The sequence below is a fragment of the Ciconia boyciana genome, chromosome 8, assembly GCF_034638445.1.
Source record: "Ciconia boyciana chromosome 8, ASM3463844v1, whole genome shotgun sequence".
NCBI classification, from domain to species: domain Eukaryota; kingdom Metazoa; phylum Chordata; class Aves; order Ciconiiformes; family Ciconiidae; genus Ciconia; species Ciconia boyciana.
Window position 1 is genome coordinate 39289870 of NC_132941.1, and position 17774 is coordinate 39307643.

The 17774-nt window shown below is 41.8% G+C and overlaps 1 protein-coding gene across 13 annotated transcripts in view; it reads right to left on the reverse strand.

Moving 5' to 3' along the window:
- Positions 1 to 17774, reverse strand: part of ZMIZ1 (zinc finger MIZ-type containing 1) — a 365884-nt gene that overhangs the window by 53802 nt on the left and 294308 nt on the right. For all 13 annotated transcript variants that reach the window (XM_072869884.1, XM_072869891.1, XM_072869885.1 and 10 more), the window contains one exon: positions 355 to 499. In XM_072869884.1, the coding sequence (XP_072725985.1) occupies positions 355 to 499 (145 nt within the window). The remainder of the gene's footprint in view (positions 1 to 354; positions 500 to 17774) is intronic.

Sequence of the window (17774 nt, forward strand, 5' to 3'; positions counted from 1 at the left end):
CAACCTCAAGAAAAGCCAGTTGTATTTAAATTTAAAACAGCAGAAAAATGTCTGGTGAGAGACATGTTGTAAGAGTTTATCTCTAGGGCACAACTTGAAGTTTGAAAGCAAGCCCACTTGATCTGAGCACAGAAGATGGAAGCATCACTTCACTATGCACCAGGCAACAGCAAAGACAAAGCCTGAGTTTATTTAGTACTTGCTGTAATTACAGATCCCCTGTTGTCTGTAGTGCTGTTCAGCGCAAAACAGTGTAGCTTCCTCTGTCAACGGTAACAAGCATTTCAATTAACAGATCTGTCATGCGGTACATCTGTACAGACTGCCACTCCTACGGACTGGGCTGAGACTCACCTATGAGAGAGGGTGGGTTTCATGGAGCTCATAGAGTTCATGGGGGGTTGCATGGGTAGCTTCCCTGGAGGATCGTTCTGCCGGCTTTTCTGGTGGCGAAGCAGCAAGAGCCGTCCCAGCTCCTCACACCACGATGAAAGCAGAGCTGCGCAAACAGAACACAATGACAGTAAGTGCACAACTGAAGAACCAGCAGAGCCGAGTGCAGACGCAAGCTACTGTAACAGGAGTCACAATCTGAACAGACAAACCCGAGTGAAACGCTTGTCCATGAACCACCACTCACATTATTATCCTATCAAATTGAGTCTGTAATTGCCCTACACTATCATTATAATGTTTTTACACAAGTTACAAACATTCTGCGCAGCCCAGGAGGCACGAGAGAACTTGTCTGAGCTGAGCGGCACAGAGATGAAGAATGGATGAGGCACAAGGACATGGGATAGCTGTTGTGAGTGAAAAAACACAGAGAAGAATTCATTTCACACTAATAGAAACGTAACAAAAACATACAGAAGACATCATTCACAGAGAGGAGCAAAGAACAACAAGATCTCTTTTCTGTTTGGCTATTTTTGTGCAAAAGATTAATTGGAGAGGCATGAAGAGAAACCCACGTGCAGGAATTCATTTCCAAAACTGCTATCAGCTACCAGTCTTGAATAGATAAACAGGAGAATATGGCCACACTGATGTATGGATACAAAGTTAGGCACTTAAATCTATATTTGACCCAGCACAACCCCTAAATGTGTATTTCCATTATGTGCCTAATCTTCTGGTCAATGAGGGTAATTCTGTGCTTACAGGAAAATCATGCTTATGAACTATGAAGATGCAGACATTTCCTACAGGGACGAAAAGCTTGCAACTCCCTCTGAAGACATGAAAGGGGTCATTATCTCTGAAAACGTGGCCTCTCCCTTACGTACCCACACTCAGAAAAGACCAGCCTCTGTTACAGAAACCACCAACTCTGCAGTAAGCAGAGCCCTAGAAAGTGACTGCAGGTGAAATCTGGCTCCCATGAGCGCACCCAGCCAAGACACCCCACTAAAGCCTCCAGCAACACCCGACTGAGCCTCAAAGCTGCCTGTTTAATTCCAGCATCAGAAGTGGCTCCAGTAAAAAATCACCAAGGTATGACGCAGTGAAGAGTTTCACCGGAACGAAGTGCAGACTAATTGCAAAATTCTGCAGTTGAAGAAATGTTCTCAAGTGGAAGCGCTTGGGGTTTTTCCTTCTTTAAAGTATGCTTTACAAACCCCTCAGAACAAGAAAATGCTTTGTATTTAATTTTTAACTAAGTGCTTTCCTAAGGTGTTATGAACCGAACACAAATCAACAGATTGCACAAGTAGGTGAGAACCAGAAGACTACTCAAAACCCAAGCTGCCACAGCAGTTTAGAGTAGGAGAGCTCTACATGTAATTTTAGGCTTGATGGTTTAAAAGAGACAAGTGCAGAATTGTCTAAAATTGAGGCTTTTATTTTCATTTCTGATTTTTCTAATGGTTGTCTTTTCACCAAATAACATAATCATAAGCATAATCATAATCATAGTAGCAAACTATCATTTCAGGGTACACCATCTTCTTTTTCCAGTAGCTACTCACAGGTACTGTTAACACATACTTAGAACAAATTTCAAAGAGACTAATTGTAAGGTCATATCGGTAGGGGAAAAAAAGCAACCTGCTTTGCCAAGAACCCACAAATTTGATTTTTCAGTATGAGAAACAATTGGAATTTCTCAAGTTTAACGGCCACACAAGAAAAATACTTAAAGCCCAGGCCATTCCTGTGAATTAATGACACGTTTGGACAAAGGAGAGGTAGTAATTTCACTGCATTTATCAAGCGGAAGGTCAAGAGTGGTGTGTAGGGAGGCATTTTAGAGTTCTGCTGTGACAAAAAGGGGACACCGCTTCTTTATGTAACTAAATATGGTCACTCGGAAATTGTCAGCCTCACATATAGCCTACAGAAAGCATTCCCCCGAGCTCTGTGAAATGTTCCAGCAACGAGTGTCAGTCTAAGCTGCTTCTCTATTAGCCAAGGAATCTGTCAACAAGCATTTGATCAAATTATACTCACCTTTTATGCCTGGCATATCATTACTAATGTGCCAGTGACAAAGGCCCCCCTCCCCCTTTTCCAGCCGCCTGGAGATACAAATCCCTGCCTCGCAGGGTTTCTTCCCGCACACCACGGCCACTTGAGCTCTGAGAAACATGAACAAAGTGTTCTGCCGAACGCTAAATTCAGCCGTCGCAAAGTAATAGTGGATGCTGAGCACTTCCACAGCCGAGTGTAATTACTATGGTGTCAAATGGAAATCGTCCATCTTAAATGAGGCTTTGATGGGAGGAGGGAGCTGCTCCTTCTGCACACCTATATGCACTTGACAAATAAGATAAAAAGGAACAACCCAATGGGTCTGAGGGCATGAATCTGCAAACAAAAGCCAAACCTGCTTGGAAAAAAAGCAGAGTAGCTCCTGGAAAAGGAATATGCCAATGAGATAGCATTGCTTTGGTGAGGTGAAGATAAGAAAAGATCTTAATTAGTAGTTATTATTATCACCAATATCCAATACACACATTTATAAGGGTGAAATGTAAACTGTCAAAGAACAAAGAAGTCATCAAGATAAGCTGGACAGTTTCATTCTACAAGTTATCTGCGGAGAACTCATGTTTTTAGAAACTGAGAGACTGCAGGTATAAAACGTAGCAAATTTACTCATCCCTATCACAGCACTCATTACGGAGAGGTTTAACGTTTCCTGCCCCAGGACATTTCGACTCATGTACCATGTATAATAATCGCTCTCTTCCCTGTGTTGGTGTTTGTGCATGGAATGAAAACAGAGCTGTTTGTAGCCACCTTAGGAGTTACCAGTCCCCCTCTATCCTGCTCAGCAGGATAGAGATCCCTCTAAAGGAGTCTGCTCTCCTCTGCTGGAAATGCTGGGGCAGCCTCCCTTCTCCCCTGCCCCATCCACCTCCACTGCTCTGCCCTCCGCTTGGTAAGATGAATATATACCCCCCCCACACATCTGGTACAGCTGGCTTCTGGAGAACATCACTTCCTGGGCTATTCAAGCAAGATGAAACAAACTCAAAATGAATTTACAGATTACACTATTCATCTTTAGTGTACTTAGTTACTGCTTTTTATGCTGACAGTATTAGGCACATGTCAACTCATTTACACTCAAAGCACGAGAAATTCAGTATCATACTATAATGAACAGATAAAGCAGCAAGCACAAAGGACAGCTACAGATGGTGCCAACAGTCAGTCTCTCCCTCTCATAGCACAGCCAAGCAGCTGCTTTTTCTCCCCCCTCCGCCCCTCCTCCTTGTACAACAGGAGCACAGATTTTGCAGATGGACCATCCACACCGTCTCTCGCAGCCTCTTGCTGCGACAGTTTAATGATCAGATTTAAATCGTGTTCCTGTGCTGCATTGCTACAATGTCCCTTGCATATAATGATGTGGCTTTCCTGCTTAAGTTGAAGTCAACTGTTGCCAACGGGGGGAAAGGAAAAATTCTTAAATGTGCACCCCCCCATGCCGCTGTACGCAGCCCAAGTGTAAAATACAACCTGGTTCATACACCAGAACTGACATTTTCAACCCCTGTTCAGTCACAGAGGGCTCTGCCAGCCGATGCCAGGAGATGCATAATAATGGCAATCAAATGACGTGCTGACAGTTTAAGTGTATTCACACATTTATTTGGCTTAAAGGGACACACTCTGGGATGACTGGTGCAATATTTGACCTACTTTTCTCCATTTGCAAAACCTGTATCATTCTTAATGGGATTGCATTTTACTTTAAGCATTGATATATTTTAATGGGAGTAAATCAATACTGATTTGCTAACGATGACTGCGTTAAGAAACTAACACAGAAATGAGCAGCCTCAGCTTTCACATTTGTGAAAGACAGAAAAACAGAAAGATTTAAAAATAAGAGAAATTTAAATTATGAGTAGCCCAAGGGGTTTCCCTAAGGCAGCAAGAGCAAAAGCCTGTCAGAGATACTCAGCTTGCTGCTACCCAGTCCCATTTTTGTTTTTCCTTTCTCTGAAGAGGACCAGACGCTGCAAGAGTGTGTCTCGGCACAGAACGTGACCAACCCCTCCTTAAAATACTCACAAATACTCCCACACACCCAGAGTTGGCTACACTTTATGTCCTTCTGGATGTCTCCAATAGTTTTAAACACTTTCATTGAAAAAATCGTAAGACATTGCAGTGCATCCACACTAGGATCCTGGGGACAAGGAGAGGCAAGAGGGCTGGAAAGCAAAGATTTATTTTTTTTCCCTTCAGCCCGAGTCACATTTCAAGCATTTCTCTGCAACCACAGAGCTAAGCCTTGCTTGAAAGAGAAAGGAAGCACTTGTTATTTAATCCCTCACCTCTAGGAGCCAGGTCTTTAAGAACATGCCAAAAATCACAAGATTTGTGACACAATTATTAGGACCGGCCACATCCCCTGGTACTGTTTCTTTCCTGCGAGGGCCCTTTTGTGCTGATAACCTGCCAGGCAGTACGGAAACAAAGGCCTCTGCTGCCTGCTCCAGGGCACCTTCCCGTCCCTCAGAGCTGTGTGTGCCCGTCGCCCAGCAGTAGCATCACAACCGCTTCGGAAGCGCTGGGCCCTTCCACTAGGAAAACCAAGGAGCTTGAGCTGGGGGAAGCCATGGATCATGCCCAGGCTGCCCACGCTGCTTCTTACTTCTTGACAACAAATGATGCCGGCGTACTTGCAACGATTACGTGATGGATGCTGATGACGCAGTTCGAAGGATAGTTTATAGCCATGGCATCAAATATTGGTAGAGCCCATTACAATCCCTTTTGGGCCAGGGAACAGAAAGGGAAAGGAAAACAGGCTAAGTGATCAATGCTACCTCATAGATTCACTAATGCATTTCGTTAGCTGCATCCACATCAGCACCGATAGCTGCAATCCTGTAACTGACTGATTTAACTCGGCGCAGTGCAAAGTGCTGTAGTAAGCATCTCCGAGTGAATGAGCCAGTGGGCTCCCTAGAAAGCAAAATACAGAGAAGCACAGTGCTAATCTATTTACCTATTATGATACCCTAGTATTAGTTACAGCTTATCACCTCAGTAAATCACCGCCTCTTGTTAGGGAACGTGCTTAAAGGTGCAGCAAACTGTTATTTACAGGCAGACACTATATTTACAGCCACAAAGACAGGTGAGGAGGGGATAGGACAACAGCTCAGTAATTTCAATGCCTTCTGCTTCCCGGGAGACTGCTGGAGGAGCACAATAGGATTACTGCTTCCTTGCTGCAGTTAAGCTGCAGTAGATAGTTCAATAGGCAGACTGGCAGACCCGTATTTCTTACTCACTGCAATGAAAATATTAGGAAAAAAGGAGGAGTTTGATTCGGAGAACTATCTCTTCAGCACCATCTCGCTAGTTTGGTTTTGTGTCTCAGAAGGAAACCCATTTGGCTGAAAAGATATTTAAAGCATAAGTAAGAAAATACAGCATTTTTTTGCAGCTCATATCCATTAATTTTATATTGCTTTTAGAAACAAATTCATATTTTTTGCATGGGGAATTCCAGATAAGTGGAATACAGAGCTGCAGAGGGCTTTCTATCCTCTTCTGTATAGACTGCAATTTAAATACAGTTTTTATAAATCATCCAGTGACATAATTTGGTGGGGTGGGAAGGGAAGCAGCGAAGAGAAGGAGTGGAAATAACTATTGCCTTGGTTATTTAAGAACGTTACTCTTTTTACGCAGAAAAATGGAGACTATATACTGTTTGGAAAAATATATTTAAAATGTTAACTACCTAATGCTCAATGTGCTGGAGTATTAGAAAAATAACTTCAATTGCATTAAAAGGATGGAATCTTTGTCCACAATTTTGGGAAGCAGTAAATCATGTTTTCATCATGTTTTAAAAGCCATTTTGCTTTTGAAGACCTGGGAAATGGAGGGAGAGGGAGAAACTGGTCATCCCAAACTATTTCAAGGATTGATTTTCCTGCAGCTCTCCTCCTCACACACTCCAGCAGAGCCTGGCAATGGCTGGCTAACCCATCAGACAGTCAGTCAGGGCAGGAAAGCAAGGCCACAAAGGAGATAGGATGTAACTATCCATTAGGAGGGATTCAGAGTACGCGTGTTTGCCCCTCCTCTTCAGTTCTTTCAAGGTACCGCTATGTGTTCTAACCCTGCGACAGACAAGCCCTACCCCTGTCATTACACAAGCTTCTGCTCCGTATCTGCCTCAATGCCGCAAGCACAAAAGGAGTATATATAATGCCAATTACAAAGCAGAAGTAGTCATTTTTCAGCAGTCTGGCTGTTCAACACGGACTCACAGTGGTTCCCGGGGAGCCCACCCCTCCTCCCAGGCCTACATCTCTGGCTGCCAGCAGATGCCCGCTCCGCACGCAGGGGCCCACGGCACGGAGCCAGTGCTTGCTCCCAGGTGTTTGCTCCCACCTCATCCTGGGGGGCTTACACCCCAGCTGGCTGCTTTTTTGGAACAGCTGAGGACTGCGCTTGCTGCTCTCCATCAGGCAGAATCAGTGATGTTAGCTTAAACAGCCCAAGTAAACAAGTTGGATTAAACTGACCGATTTTATCTGAAGTTAAAAGTACCAACACAAACCTGCTCCACTAGTAGAGTAGTGAGGAGAGCAAGTTGTATCTTTGGTACTACCTCCAAATGCACACAGGTTTAAAAAGTGCTAGTCCCAGCAACCACACAGCAAACTGCGTGGACCTGAACTCCCCAGCAGAGCAAAGGGGGCGGCTGGCTCGGACCCTGCTTTGGGAGGCATTAACTGCCTCGCTAATTGCGACAGGAACACAAAGTCAACAGCCACGGTTCAACACTGTGAAACAGGGTATGATGCGTGTTTCTACCACTAATATCCAAGTAATGTCCTTTATTACCAATGCCTCCTTCATTATTATAGCTACAGCTGTGTCCTGCAGAAATACCCAGCTTTGCCCCGGTAGGATCTATAATGCAGTTGCGTATTATCATTAAAAAACCAAACACCACGCAGGTTTGTAGCAAAATAGCTAACACGGGGAATGCCTAATTAAACTGAATGTAATATCAAATTAATTAACAGAGGTTTTATTCAATAAAACCCTTACTGCAAACCTGCAAGTTATCTAGCATGTGCTTTCAAGGCTGCTGCATGAGAGTGACACCATGTACAAGTCTGGTCTTGAATATGGGTCCAGCTTGCCTTGGCATATCTTCAGTTCTTCACAAACACCTCTCAAGACATATATATATATAGGCTTCCCCAAAAGCTCTTGCCAATTTGGAATAGTACTTGCTGGAGACACAGATTTGAATACTGCTATCCTTATCCCATGACTTCAGTGGAACTGGGATTCCCCAATTTCCTTCTACACTTGCCAAAACGTGGCAGAGCATCTTACCAGATTCACTACATTAACTTTGAAGTAACACATTACAAAACATAGCAACAATGGCTCAATTTGGCAAGCACAAAACACTCTGAATGGATCCAGATAAAATACATAAGCATCTCATTTAAGCTTAGCTGTACCCACATTGCTACATCTGAAAACATGCCCCATTATAAAGAGAAGACAAAGCTGGTGAAAGGCCACCAGCAAGTGAATCTTGGATATGGCTTTCCAAAGGAAATGCACTCCAATAGCATTAGACTGCTTGTCTTCTTACTCATCCAATTGTTGGTTTCACTGCTTAGTTTTCAAACAACAGTCTCTTTCATTACTGCTGTACGCTTTTATTTTGTAATGCCAGTTCTAGTCATCAACAGATTCCACACATAATACAAGCATCTGAAAAATGGAAGTGACTCACTTTAACCCATCTTTGGCTAGATTCAAACTGGTGACCTGTAGGTGAGAGGCTCAGTTTCACTTAATCCATCCTGAGCCCTCCAATAACTACTGTAAACAACTCCTAAGCTAACATTACCACTAACACCCAAAAGTGCCAGAAAAAAAATACCAGAGGCATTTAACCAGAGTTTGAACACAGGGAATCCATGCACAATCAGTACGATGATGAAAATTCAGAAAAGGGAAAATCTTGTGGATATCTTCAAAAAAGGAAATGGAGTACCTGCGGAACTGGAGGTCCAGTTTCCTACTGGTGAAAAATAACCCAAACTATTCAAAAGGTCCAAGAGGAAAGTAAAAATGAGTAACAACCAAAATGGATTTGTCAGGAACAAATCACGCCACACTTCTGTACTTTCTTTACACTAGCAGACAAGAAACCTTGAGCACAGATTAGTTTGATTTTAGCAAGGCTTCATTGCTGCCTTACGTGACATTCTTACAAATAAACAAGGGAAATAAGGTCTAGCTGAACACAAGACAAAATGGTTGGAAAGTTAAGCTTACTGAACTATTAAGCCAACAGTCAGTAATAGAAACAAGCATCATCGGATCAGGTTTTTGCAGGAGTTTGTTCTGGGTCTGAAATTACTGAATGCTTCATTTACAGATATCCATGATGCAGGTAGATAAAGGGCTAGAACATGTTTTGGGTAAATTTACACATGGCATAAGCTGGAAAGAAGGATCAGTTCGCTGCAGAAATTTGGTGTTGAAATAATGTTGAAAAGCTGGAAAAATGGTCTGGAACTACATCCAACCCCTGTTGGGTACCAACAAGTACCAAGTACGACACCGCGCACCTTGCCAACAACAGGGAGAGAACCACCTCCAAAGACAGGAAATTCTCGGAAGCGGAGCTGAAGGCAGTAGCTGCGCAGAGGCTGAGCTGTGCTGTGCTGCTGCAGCAAACTCAACCAGCCACCTTGGCTGCACAAGCGGAAGCCAAGTCCAAAAGATGCACAGTTCTCCTTTCTCTCTACCACACCACAATATACAGCCACAGAAGGGGGAGAAAAGTCACCAGAATGATTAGGAAAAAAACTATCAATATAACCTGCAAGAAAAGATTGCAGGGAGTAGGGTTTTTGGTGGGTTTGGTTTGGTTTTGTTTTTTTGTTTGGTTTTTTTTTTGTTTTTGTTTTTTTAGAAGAGGGAAGATCAAGAGCAGTATTCCGATTTAATGAGTAACAAAGCACTATCCATATCCACAGTAGAAACACCAAAAAAATAAGATACAAAGAGATAGAAAAGACACAGGTTAGGAGCATCCTCATGTTGCTAAATACCCTAAGAAGTAAGCTGAGGAATCTCCAGGAATGGAGATGCTGAGGAAAGGTCAGATAAACATCTGGCGAGAATGGCATTAGGCATTCTTCAGGCAAGGGTGCATGGCATAGATGACTTTTTAAAGTCTTTTACAAATCAAATGAATCTATGATTATGAACACAGGAATTTCAATCAAACAGCCTGCATTGGAAAAATATTTAAATCTGGCTTGTATTTATAATTATTCAAAAAAGACAAGAAATTAAAGAAATACTCAACATCTCAGAGAGTGGGGAGTTCCTGCAGAGACTGCTGAAGTGGCCATCCAGCTGCATGGCTTGCTAGCTAAGTTTTAAAGATGAAAGAAACTGAGAGCAGGTGACGTGCTGAAGGTCACATCATTTGTGACAGAACGAGTCCCAGAACAGAGAGGATCATACACCTTCCTCTCTTTGCAAGGAAAAACCACAACCACCACATCAAGGGGTCACTGCTCTGTGCCCGCAGTCTCAGTGCCTGCCATGGAACATTTTCAAACAAGAACTGTAAAACATCTGGGGAGGCTTTCAAGGAGGGAAAAAAAATTACAAAAACCACACAACCAAAATTTATAGCAGAAACGTGTTTCCAAAGTTAACATTGCGCAGCCAGAACTTCTGAGAAGGACCAAAAGCTATTTTAGGAACTTTTGCTTCTTGGTTCTGCAGTCTTGCTCTTTGCTTTAATTTTACATTATTTTACATTTTTATGGGAAAAGAATGTTTTATCAGGTGTCCTCACAATTTTTTTATTTTTGTACGATTAATGTAATACAACCTTTGCCAACTTCGCTTTAAGTGTAGAAGGAAAAAAAATGTTAGTTTTCAAAGTTGGGGATTGCAGGACCATTTTTCACATTATACAAACTTTGTACTTGAACAGAACTAAGCCAAAAGCACTCTGACCCTATCCTTGTATCTTGTTTTTCATTGTTTCTTTCACTTTCATGAAAGAAAATTACAACTACTTATAAAATACCCTCTATGTGCTGAACATGAAAACAGTTAAGGACATCAGCAAAGAGAAACTCAGCCTACAGGAGTTTTTAACTTAATTATTTCTGTTCGAACAATACAGAGCAGACAGATGTGTGCATGCACTGCAACTTCAGGGCAGCAATGTTTCCCATCTCAGCCCCCAGTTAACACGTCAGTTTTCTAACAAAGTCATTACTTCTCTTTTTCCCTCTGTGTCCCACCAACCCCACAAACCCTGTCATCTTCCCTTTACTAGCAACCTGCTCTGCTCCTCTGGTACCAATCACCTTTTCTTGAGAACTGCCTAATTAATTAACATTCAATTAACATACCAAAGTTAAATGCCAAATAATTGTTCCCAAGCTGCACTGGGAACTTGGTAACTAATTTGAGCAAGAGAAGGGCTTCTGTACCCTGAAAGTTTGCTTCTTCTAGCTGCATCCATTGGGCTAATGGACATTTCTCACCCGAAACATGGTTGTATTAAAGGAGCAGACTTTGTGAGCCATGGATGCTCTTGTTACAGCATTCTGATACCCTTTAAGACACAATGTGCACTATGTTTATTCTATTTATTACCAATAAAGCAAAACTAGCAAATCACCTATGCTCTGTTACAATTAAGGCCACATAGAAAACTCAAGTTCATGTAAAATAAGAAACACCTAAATAACCCTACCCTGATCTTCAGATTATTTTGACTGTATTTTTGTGATACAAAGTGTTCAGCAGCAATACTGCCTTCAGGTAGCCCTGTCTTCTGCTGTCTGTGCCCATGCCCTGCTGTGGCTTGCAGGGTCCCAGCTGTGCTGAAGCATCTCTTTGCATGACCACCCTGTGAACCTGACCAGGGATCTGATCTGACTGGTTTTTTTCCTTTTTTTTTTTTTTTTTTTTTTTGGGGGGGGGGGGGGGGGCAGACATTAATTTGGTTTTGTTTTGTGTTTTTCCCCCAGCTAGATGAATTCCCCGCTGCGGCTCAGAGTTTGGCCCCAGCACCAAGGCTACGGCACCCTGCAGAGGCGGAAATCAGCCAGTTGTTTCTCTGCACAGGCGGTATCCGAAGGCACAGCTCCAGTGCACGCGTACATGCCTCGGTTCAATTAGCTGAGCTACAAGCACACAGTGGTTTTGAACATGAGACTGTTTTACGTAAAAACCTAAGTATGAACATTAGTTTTAGACAGATTAGAAATTGCCGTTTCCTTGTCTTCAGGGGAATGTTTATGGTTATACATAGGTAGAAATAGGTTATCTATGGAATAGGGGAGAGATAAAAAAATGAACATGGCTAATTGCTTTTTACATGCATCTAGGGAAGAGGCCAGTAGAAATCACAGCCCATGCTGATTTTTCAATACCTTTCTTTTCTCTGTCCGAAAATAAAAAAAGAAATGAGGAAGAAGGGAAGGGTTATTTGTGACTACCTCATCCTATGGACATTTAGAGAAGAGGAGCCCGCCTAAATTCTCACAGAGGGCAGCTGGCCCCCTCTCCCTGCACACAAATGCTATAATTTCAGGACTGGAGTGCTATAAGATAATGCCATCGCTGCTCTTGCCATCTATAAATAACAACTGTATTTGGATCCAGCCGAGTCACGTGGAAAAGCTGGCCAGCGATACATACATGTGTGTGAGCACGCATTTGGAAACCCAAATAATTCTAATAATCTTGCATTAAAAAAGCTTTAGCTTTCCAAATTTAGCTCTGGTCCATGCATTCTCTGCGGCTCACGGAGGACTGCTATTATTTTTTTTCAATACAGTTCTTCCCTTGGAAGCTGCTGACTAGGGCATTAGCGGGATATTGTGCAAAACCATATCATGTGCTGCTGCGCAGACAGACTGCTTAGAGAGGCAGACAAGAATCAATTCCTCCGGCAGCTCTGCTAACCCTTCCTCCCCTCTCATTGACATCTTATCTCAGCCACTGAAAAGGCGAATGGGCCCGAGCGAGGCAGCCGTGGGGAGGGGTGGGCGGGTGAGAAAGCGAGACAGACAGCACAGCATGGATGCCACATGCTGGAACAGTTTTCCGATCTTGCGCCGAACTGCAGCATGAGTCTTCCCAGCCTCCTGTGAATATTTCAGGCGGAGGGCTGGCATGACAGAGAAAATAATACAGTTCTAATGACACACGAACCAGGTTTTAGCACCAATTTTCTACAGCAATTCTGTTAGAGCAGTGCAAAAGGATGATTTAAAATATATATATATATATATATATGATTTGGATGCTTAAACAATCCCACAGCATTAGTAACAAACATCAATAGGAAACCATTTCAGATGAGTTGTATGCGACTCCTCAGGGCGTTTTCTGGGAAAATGACTAGAATACAACCTGACATGACCAATAGAGCCTACAAAAAATGTTGTTTATCCAAGACTGTAATACCCAGAAGACATTATCAGGGGTAAGATTTTCATCTTCGGAAGCTAAAACTGAAGATAGCATATACCAAAGAGGAGAGGAGAAAGGAGGAGGGAGGGCAGCGAGGGACCCAGAGGATTTCCCAAGACTTCAAGCCCCGTTAATTCTGCAGAGCTTTTCATAAGGACAGCATTTCTGTTTCACAGCCTGTAGAAAAGCAGCAGTTTACACCAGCACTGAGCAAACATCCTATCTAAATAGCAACCACGTCTATTTTATGTTCCCAGAACATCTGGATAAGAAGAATCAAAATGGACACCCGAACACCAAATATTACTGTAAAACACACAGTAAGATGCTATCCAAGCAGATGGTAAATAAAATTCTCCATTCTTGGTCAGAACCATTTTGGATTAGCTACTGCTCCTACTGGAGTTGGTGGAAAATACCGTTAAACGATTGTAGTGGCAGGAAGGCTGAATCTCTTATATTGCATTTACACAACCTCTACCAATCTGATCCTTTTTTTTTTCCTAAATACACCATTTTAAGTATACTTTACAAAACGTAACTTCTCCTTTATACATTGATAAGTACTTTCATGTTACTCTAGCAGACGATGATTTTAATTTTAGCAACGTAAACTAAGAGATTATGTGAGAAAGTGGCTAGAACAGAGGGTCAAAACCAAGAGAAATGAGAGCAAAAGATAAGATAATATGTTAAAGATAGATAAGGTTTCTCAAAGGTTAGAGAGATGCATTTATTGCCTACCGACTGTGCCTGGCTACTTACTGTCTGGGGACTATATAAATGGCCTTTCACAAGCACATAAGAACTGGCTCCTTACACAAGGAACTTGAAAGAAATGCAATAAAAGTTCAAAACCACGATGGAATGGGCAAAAATTTCTCAGGGAAATTAACACAGGAATGTTTTCTGGAAGGAGCTGGTTACTTGAAGGGCTTGAAAGAAAGAAGGGGTTTGCAGCCAAGTATTAGGAAATTTTCTCTAAGGGACTGAAGTAATTTTGAAAACATGAGGGTGGAGGAAGAGATGAGGAGAACCCTCAGAAACCCAGGGAACAAGGACGGAGGGAACAAGGAACAGACCTGAGGGCGCTGGCTGACTTGCTTAATGAGAAGGGAGAATGGGTAATTATGTGGGCTCCAAGAAGGTGTGATTTTTTTTTTCTCCTGTATACTTTTAGTCCTGTATTTTACTTTGAGAACAAGTTTCTACTACATTTTCTCCTTGCTTAGAGCCCATATATGTACCTCCCCATGGAAGAAAGCCCCCCAAAAGCCAAATTGTCCAAATCTGGCCAAATTCAAATAATATCTTCATGCAATACCCCATCTAATCTTGTCTACTGCAATTTAAGTCAATCTGCATTAGCAACCTGCAGTTTGGTGCTATGAAACCTAGAAATAACAGCATTTCAAAATTTCACGTTTTGGGTCATTTCATTGACGCCAGAGAAAAAGCTGTTCACTGGAATTGCTCCTGCTCGTATACTACACACACACATATCATCCTTCTACCTCTTTATTAGCACAACCCTCTTGAAAGAAAAAAAACTGGCTGTTGAGAACATCTGGTTTGTTCTCTCTTGGATTTCACATTGATTGTTAAGATCAATTCACGATACCAGCTCCAGTTCCAAAGGCTGTCAAGACGGGTTAAAAAAAAAAAGGTAGGCAGTGCAGCTTGACTGTGGTCTTGGCCAAAAAAAAAGGTAAAAAGACCTATTTTTTAACTTCCTACACAACATAGTTGTTCTCCCTCTGTCTTCTGAGTCATATCTGTTCATGTTACTAAGAAAGCCCCACAGAGCCAGTACTGCCAGGGAAGAATAAGATGTATTTTCAACAAGACTGTTAGCTGATTCCAGGTGCTGCAAAACCTTTATTTTCAGAAATGATAAAAGCAGCAGAAAAAAAACACTGTGAATTTCAGGTTCCAGATACTTTAATTCATGAACCAGGGATATTTGGTGTGGAAAGCTAACAGCAGACATTGACTGTCTGTCTAGCAAGATAACTTTTGAAGGATGGCATTGTGTTTCCTTCTACCTTTATACAGTACTTACAGCCATTAGGCCATAAGTGTTATTGAAATTTACAGCATGACCACAAAAATCCTATGTATTAACACTAATACAAAAAAATTTAAAGGTAACTAAAAAAAAAAAAGAATAGAGCAAAATACTTCCAAATTGCAAAATGCTTCAGTTTTTGGGAAGCAGGATTCAATTCTAAAAATATGCACGTCTTAATAACTGTCTGTAACAATTATTTTGTAGCAGTATCCTAAATCAGCTGTTTTTCAAATTCAGAGTTGAGCCTGCCATGTGATCAAGACCATGCAGTCTAAAAGATACACACGTAAACAAAGCACTTCTTTTATCTGCAAGTCGCTGATAAACACTAGCTAATCCTCACCTAATCCTGTGAAGAGAACATCATCCTAGTTTCACAAAGAGGGAAGCTAAGGTAGTGAACTAATCCTTTGGGGAAAATACTCAGGTTAGAATGCCAGAGAGACTAGTTATTTTCTAAAGGTACAGTGAAATCACACCTAGTTGCTGCCAGGGTGAGGGCCTCTGTGGCTACTGACTGGTAGGTCTATGTGAAAATTTCTGTCTGTTCTGATACACTTTTGCTGCCGAGACTAACCACTCTGCCTGAGGGACCTTTTGGGTAACTGTTGACAAAAAGACCAGGAAGGAGAGTATGAGTTTGGACATCAACATAGAAACAGGATTTTCACATCTATAGAGCAGGGTCTTGAAAGGAGAGAGGAACTGCTCTGGAGGAGGATAATGCCAGTCATTAAGGACATACATTCAGAGTCATCCATAGCATCCTGAAGAGGAGAGGATCAATGCACTCAACATCAGATGTGGGATTAGAGCTCAGAGGCTCTTTTGCTAGCCTGGATGCCGACCACTAGAGCATGCTAATCTGACAGGAGGAGTTCCTGCAAGGCAGCTGAAAAAAAGCACAGGTTCATGTCGCAGAACGGGGGATTCTACAACCTCTTTGCAAATTCTTGCACAAGCAAATGTGCCCCTGACCACTAAAGAATAAATAATAACAAAGTGGGAAAAGATAAAAATCTTCCTGGGAGAGTGCTTGACTCTGCAGCCTGTTTGACACCCGGAGCAACGACCGCAGAGAACTCCAGCACCAGTCCAGCAACATAAGCCAGGACATTAAATAGAGAAAAGAGGGTTCAAAGCTGAAGCCTAGGATCAAGCAATCAAAGCTTTAAAGTGAAATAGTCTAGTTCACCACAGTATTTATAAAAGGTAGTATCTCAAAGCTTTCATGGAGTACAGACTAAGCCCCCGCTATTACAGACTGGAATAAACTAATAGAGAAGGTATGTTTAAGGAAGCCTTGTAAAGCAAAAATGTATTTCATCCTGGAAAAATCTAGGAATCAAAAAGGATAGCAGAACACAACATGGGTAAGCCAACACGAACAGCTTTGTAAGATAAAAGGGATGCATTAAAAAAAGGTATAAAGACTTTATAAGGGAAGACTGGAAGAACGTTACATGATCTACAGCAAACATTACTGTAGGTATAATGATGAAACAAACGACAACCTTCCATCAGATAGGCTCTTGACTAACAAGTTTCTGCAGATAGACACTGATTAAAAAACACAACCCACAACCCAGACCTTTGTGAACTAAGGTGAGGGAGAAAGTAGATATGAAGCACAGTTACTACACTAATGAGAGATAACAACAGAGCAATTAACAAAGACAGTTGTAATCTCTTGCAACTGATACTGCAACTGATACTGCTGTGTTCCAGACATTCATAAAGGACTAGAAGTCGTAAGGTCTTTACTAAAGACCTCTTTTAGTAAAGGTGAGAAACTACAGTGGATCAAACCAATGGTCTCTTGAGTTCAGGGAGCATTTTCATCTGTCCTAGGCAATGGAGAAAGTATTTCCAATGTGCTTGCTTTGTCAAATGCACCTTACAGGGGTCAGAGAAGCCCTTTCCAGTGTTCGGACAGACAACATCAGCTCAGAAACTTAAGATCAAATAATAATCTTCCATAGAGGTAGAACTGAAAACACAGCAATCCCAATCCTAACGTACATGCAGGCATGTTATAATTAATCCCCAATTCTAAACAAACCTTTAAAATACAGGAAACATTCCTTTTTTTAGAAAGGATCACCCAGTAGTATTTCATTGGGCACTGGGGTTTTTCAAAGTCTTTGTCCACCAATTTGATGATACACTGGATTTTTTTTTTTTTTTAAATTCTTTGGAACTTGCATTTGATCAAGATAAAAATTGGCTATCTAAATATCACTGCTGTAACTACAGAGAGGCACGAGTGGCATAGAGATCCATTAGATAAGCACAATTGAAGTGCAAAAAATAGCAGCCTTAAGAAGTAAGGTGAAAGGACTAAAGTATAAAACTGCTCCACTCTCTGGAGCAGAGACTGTCTCTTCAAATGTGTTTGTACAGTGCTTAGCACAATGGGCATTCTGATTTAGATATGAGCACTAACCAAATATTAATAACTAATAATGGCAAATGCCTTAACCTCAATAAAACAGCACATCTGCAACTAGCATTTTTTTAATGGTGGAAGGAATCAAGATCATAAATAAACCCCTGTCCAGTGAAGTATTAAGAGTGATAGTGCCTAAACCTGGTGAAATCACATAGCATTCAAAAATACTATCAAAAACATCAAAAATACTATGTTATCATGTGCTGGGCTCACAACTTGCACCACGGGGACTCAGCAGTTCTGGGTTTAGCTTGTTTCGTTTAAAACTCC